This window comes from Apis dorsata, unplaced genomic scaffold (assembly GCF_000469605.1).
Source record: "Apis dorsata unplaced genomic scaffold, Apis dorsata 1.3 scaffold_502, whole genome shotgun sequence".
Taxonomy (NCBI): Eukaryota; Metazoa; Arthropoda; class Insecta; order Hymenoptera; family Apidae; genus Apis; species Apis dorsata.
Genome location: NW_006263732.1, coordinates 407,999 through 413,391, shown reverse-complemented (window position 1 = coordinate 413,391; position 5,393 = coordinate 407,999). Strand labels below are relative to the sequence as shown.

The 5,393-nt window shown below is 22.8% G+C and overlaps 1 protein-coding gene across 2 annotated transcripts in view; it reads left to right on the top strand.

Moving 5' to 3' along the window:
• The window catches only part of LOC102681296, a 3,311-nt gene extending 945 nt beyond the window's left edge, over nt 1–2,366 (top strand). Inside the window, exons 3-8 of one of the 2 annotated variants that reach the window (XM_031512704.1) lie at nt 132–448; nt 580–744; nt 1,139–1,338; nt 1,442–1,613; nt 1,685–1,844; nt 1,934–2,366. In XM_031512704.1, coding sequence (XP_031368564.1) covers nt 132–448; nt 580–744; nt 1,139–1,338; nt 1,442–1,613; nt 1,685–1,844; nt 1,934–2,346 — 1,427 coding nt within the window. In that variant the 3' untranslated portion in view covers nt 2,347–2,366. Of the gene's footprint in view, nt 1–122; nt 449–579; nt 745–1,138; nt 1,339–1,441; nt 1,614–1,684; nt 1,845–1,933 lie in introns of both variants that reach the window. The other variant, XM_006620311.2, reaches the window with a different exon arrangement.
• The last annotated feature ends 3,027 nt before the right edge of the window (nt 2,367–5,393 follow it).

Here is a 5,393-nt window from a genome sequence, read left to right as displayed (position 1 = left end):
AAAAAAAAAAAAAAAAATTAATTCTTGCATCTGGACAAATAAGAAATTTTTAAAAAATTAGATATATCGAAATGTTCTAAACAAAGATAATGAGATGAAAAATATTTTTAATAATTTTTCTTCTATATATTAGGCAAATGAAGGAAAGACATTATTATTACCAGAAGAAATGGAAATGATTAAAGCGAATTTAGTAACTGTAGGCAATACTGCCGATGTAAGTGGAAATACTGGAGTTGAAGTAGCTAATGATTCCAATACTGTTCCCGAGGAATTATTTCGAAAATATACTGAGACTGATTCGAGACCTTTGACTCCTGCACCTACACTCGCTAGCGGTCCTCCTTTGACAAATAGAGCGACTCAGGAAGAATTTCCGGTGGCTTGCAATTTAAGAGAACGAACTACGTTGATTCTAGATCTTAGAACGAATCCACAAAAACAGGTGGTTTGTAATTTGTGCTAATTCTGTTGAATTCAAAATTTAAAGCTTTTTTAATTATTAATTTTTTTTTAATCGTTAATTATATAATATATTATATTATTAATATTTAAAAAGTAAAATTTATTTATTTATAGGAAAATGAAACATTTAGTTGGCATGCATTGACTTTAGAACCACCGCCAACCCATCGAAAAAATGAGATTGTTATATCTAAACCGACTTCAAGACGTGCGATAGAAAATTCGATTCATGCAGATTCGACGATTGATATTCCAAATGTAGATGCTTCTAATGAATCGGTATTTATAATTAAATCAATATAATATGCATAAAAAAATTCAAAATCAAATATTTTGTGAAATAATATAGAAAATATTATATGCTAATAAACATTTAAATATAATTTTGAAATGATTTTTTAAAATTTTATTAAAGATAGATATATAAAAATATGTATAACATTTATGATATAAAATATCATTTTTTAAAAACTAACATTAAATACTTGTATATAAGAAAAAGAAATTACATTGTATAATATACCATCTTAAAAAAATTCTATTTATTGCTCTAACTAATAACTTTGAAAATTATTGTTTGAAATTACAATTTATTAAATTTAGGTTAATAATAATAAATATTTTCGTATTTACATGCTATATAATTCTGAAATCATATTTTAAAATCTTTTAGAATTCTAATAGAAACGCGATAGAAGAAGAAACAGAAAAATCAAATAAGGATATGACAATTGTACGCAGAAGAGGAAAACGATTACGAAAAAGAAAGCATAGAAGAGGATCAGGCTATGGACAACAAACAGAAGTTCGTGACTTATTTGAAACAACAGAAACTCAAATTTCACATATAGGAGATGGATCTAGAAGAACATCGTTAGTAAAAATAATTTACTATATTTTAAATGTATCTTTTTTATTTATATAATTTGTGAAATTTAATTGTATGTATTCTTTTTTTCTATTTTTTTTATAATAGAATTCATACAAATAATGATGATGTGGAAAATATAACAAGCTCTCCTAAGAGAACTTCTCCAATAAATAATAAATTTTCTACAATGCTTCCTAGTTTTATTGATGCAGATATTTTAAAACATTTATGCAGAGAATTAGACAGCGATAAAGTGGAAGCAGAATTTTCAATTCGAGTGAGATCTTAAACTAAATTTTAATTTTCTAATATTTTAATTTATATTATATTTGAATTTTATAATTTTAGAGAAAAATTGCATATGAGGAAGCTTTACGTGTAAAAGGTGAAAATTATTTACATTCAAAACAATCTCAAATATTTTCAAATCCTGTACTAGTAGATACACCGCGAGCATTTTCGCGCCAAACAGCTCGATTTGAAATTCTTGATAGTGAAAGCTTACGTGGTAAGTAATCATAATATTTTTGTTTTTTATCTTAAATTATTATTAATAATTTTTTTAATCTAAATCTCTCACAATATATTTAAAATTAGGATTAACAATCTTGGAATATCTTAGCAAACATGTATTTGTTTCCTTGGGAAGAAAACTTATTTTTGCTAGAGTTTTCAACAAATTTCAAAAAGATATGATACAAAATAATAAATATGTTTTGCCAAATGACGTTCATGAAGCTCTTCAAGATATGATTGGGAAACCTATAACTCAAGAACAAGAAACATATTTAAAATTTATAATTGGCGAAATTAAAGAACCCTTAAATTTTAGAACTTGGTGTGGTTTATGTGCCGCGGTGGAACGATTATTATGTTCTCTTCCTCTAAAAGAAATCGATCCACCTACATGGCTTGAAAGAGTGGATTTTGAAACATTAGAACGAAGACTTAAGGCTATTAATGTAGATCCTAAATTAGCACAATTTTTAAGAGAGATTCGTGACAAATAAAATGTTGAAATGAAATTTTATGATTGAATTTTTTACGTACTTTTAATTTAATATGTTTAATAATTAATTAATGCATTTTTAATTTATTATAAATATTTCATATTATGAATCAGTATTATATATCGATTTTAATGAGTATGAGATTGTAATGAATCAATTTCATATATATTCTACAACTATTTTTCTCATAAAAATGGCATTTAAAATATTTTAACACAAAAATTAATCGTAATTAATACTAGAACTATAAATCTGATTTTAATTTGAAAAAATCAATTATTAATTAAAATAAAATTAATAAATAAAGAAAATTATAGAAAGTTGAGAAATTTAAAGAATTATAAATCATAAATTATTATATTATATCAATAAATTATATAAATTAATAAAAATGTTAATAATTAATAAAATATTGGTATTTGTATAATATTAAATATTTCATATTTTAAAATATTCGTTTGTAATCTAAATAGCGTAGATACTTTCTCCGCACTTGACTTTGTCCACAAATTATGGTTACCAAATGAAGATAAGTCACATTTATGTTTCAACTGCCGTATCGATAAGACGTATCAAAATTTGTTCGATTTTAAATAAAATTTAAATATAGATAAGGTACAGAAAAAATTTTAATATTGTAAATTTTAATATTATAATTTTAATGTTACATGCTAAAAGCAATTATAGACAAGTAGAACAAATAGTGGAAGAAGATAAGGTAAAAATCAGCGCCACCTCTAGAATATCACAAATGAAACATATATAAACAAAAAAACCAAATAATAGAAGAAGAATAAAAATAGAATAAGAATTAACTATCATCGCCATCTCTTAATTTTTCAAAGAAATTTCTTTAAAAAGAGAAGAATTGAAGATTATTTCTATCTTAAATATTTTTAATATTTTTGTTTTTATCACTCAAAAGATGGAGTTGATAGTTAATTCTTACTTTATTTCTATTTTCTCTTATTATTTTATATGCTCTTTTTAATTCCTGAATTTTTGTCTTTATTCCACTATTCTCTTCTTGTTTTATTCTCTGTTCTTACTTGTTTTGCAAAATATATTAAAAATTGATTTCGATATGTAATTAACTTTACTGTTTTCTTTGTTTAATCTATTAATTAAAAATCTTAACAATATTACATGCTGTATATATATTTAATATATATATATATCCATATATACATATATATTTCAAACTTGATAATTATTATTTATTTGCAAAATATTAAAAAAAATATATAGAAGAAATTATTCTTTGAAAAACGAACTAAATATATTTATAGTTCAACTATATTTTGCAAGATTCCTTTTGAATATTTTGATTAACTTAAACTGTAAGTTCCATTATATACACATTCATGGTAGGATATAATGAAAAAAAATTAAATTATGGCATATAAATTTGTTTATTATTATTATCTGTATAATATATTTGAAACAATATCATTCTACAACATTGCATAAAAATATACAAAGACATGACAAAATGTCTTGACTCTCATTCGATAAAACATGTTTATGAGTAATTTGATCAGCGTTGCACCGCTATCAGTTTTAACTAAATTTATTCAATAGGTCACTTTCGAATTACGTTATATTAAAACGCTATTTATTTATTTATTTTTTTCTTTTTTTAATATTCTCGCACAAAGAATTCATTAATGGGATTGAGAGAAAATTAAGTAATTATTCATTTTTGAATCTTGGAGTGTATTGACGGAAAAACAATAAAAATGGGAGTTCCAAATTTTTAAATAAACATGTTTCTTGTTTATCCGATAAAAACTTATAAAAAACTTTATGTAAACGGGATTTATATCGATATAATAGATTATTTATTCTGTTCATGTTCTTTCTTATGCAATGAAAGAATGCATGGCTCGATAAAAAAAAGGAACGTTCATTCTTTGATGCGTTCATTTAACACGTTCCTGAAGCCAGAAGAAGTCTGAGTGATTCAAAACATATTGAAACGAAGAAAAGAATATAAAAATCGCACGTTTGCCATTTTTTGGAATACGCGCGTATGAGAAATGTAACGGAATTTATAACCGGAAACAAAGCGCAACTGTAGACGAAGAATTCGTTTCGAGTGCGTCATAAACATGTTTAGAGAGTACATAGGCCAGAAATAAAAATAAAAAGAAGGAAGGAATGAACATATGAAGAAAAGGAAAAACGAAATAGTGAAAATAGAAAAAGAGAAAACGATGAAAAAGTAAAATTTATGTTGAATGTATGAAACGATAATAATTTTTTCATTGTGGCCTTTGATAAAAATTGAAATCGGCTCAGATTTAGTAACACTCTTATCCAAACACAATTATTATCTTTCTTTTGAGATCATTGGCCGAAGAATAACAATGATAATTATAATATTAAGCCTCCAATGGCATACTATTCTTTCAGTTCATTGATATTAAGATCTTTCAAATTTAGCAAGTTTTTCATTCTATATCAAAAAATTATAAAGAAAATTCATTCATATAATTTTAAATATATATTTTTGAATTACATAAATATAAAAAAAAATTATATAAAATTTATATTTGCAACAATTTTGCGATATAATAAAAAAAATGCGTATTCTATTAAAATAACAAAAAATCTTGGTATGCCATTGCAAGATTAATAATGACAATAATAATAAGTAATAATAATAATAATAGCAATAGCAATAATAATAATAATAATAAGAATAATAATAATAAGAATAATAATAATAAAAATAAGAATAATATTAATATTAATATTAATATTAATAATAATAATAGTAATAATAATAACATTAATAATAATAATATTAATAATAATAATAATAATAATAATAATAATAATAATAATAATAATAATAGTAATAATAGTAGTAGTAATAGTAGTAATAGTAGTAGTAGTAGTAGTAATAGTAATAGTAATAGTAATAGTTGTAATAGTAGTAGTAATAGTAGTAATAATAATAATAATAATGACAATAATAATAATGTTAATAATAATAATAATAATAATAATAATAATAATAATAATAATAATAGTTACTTAGA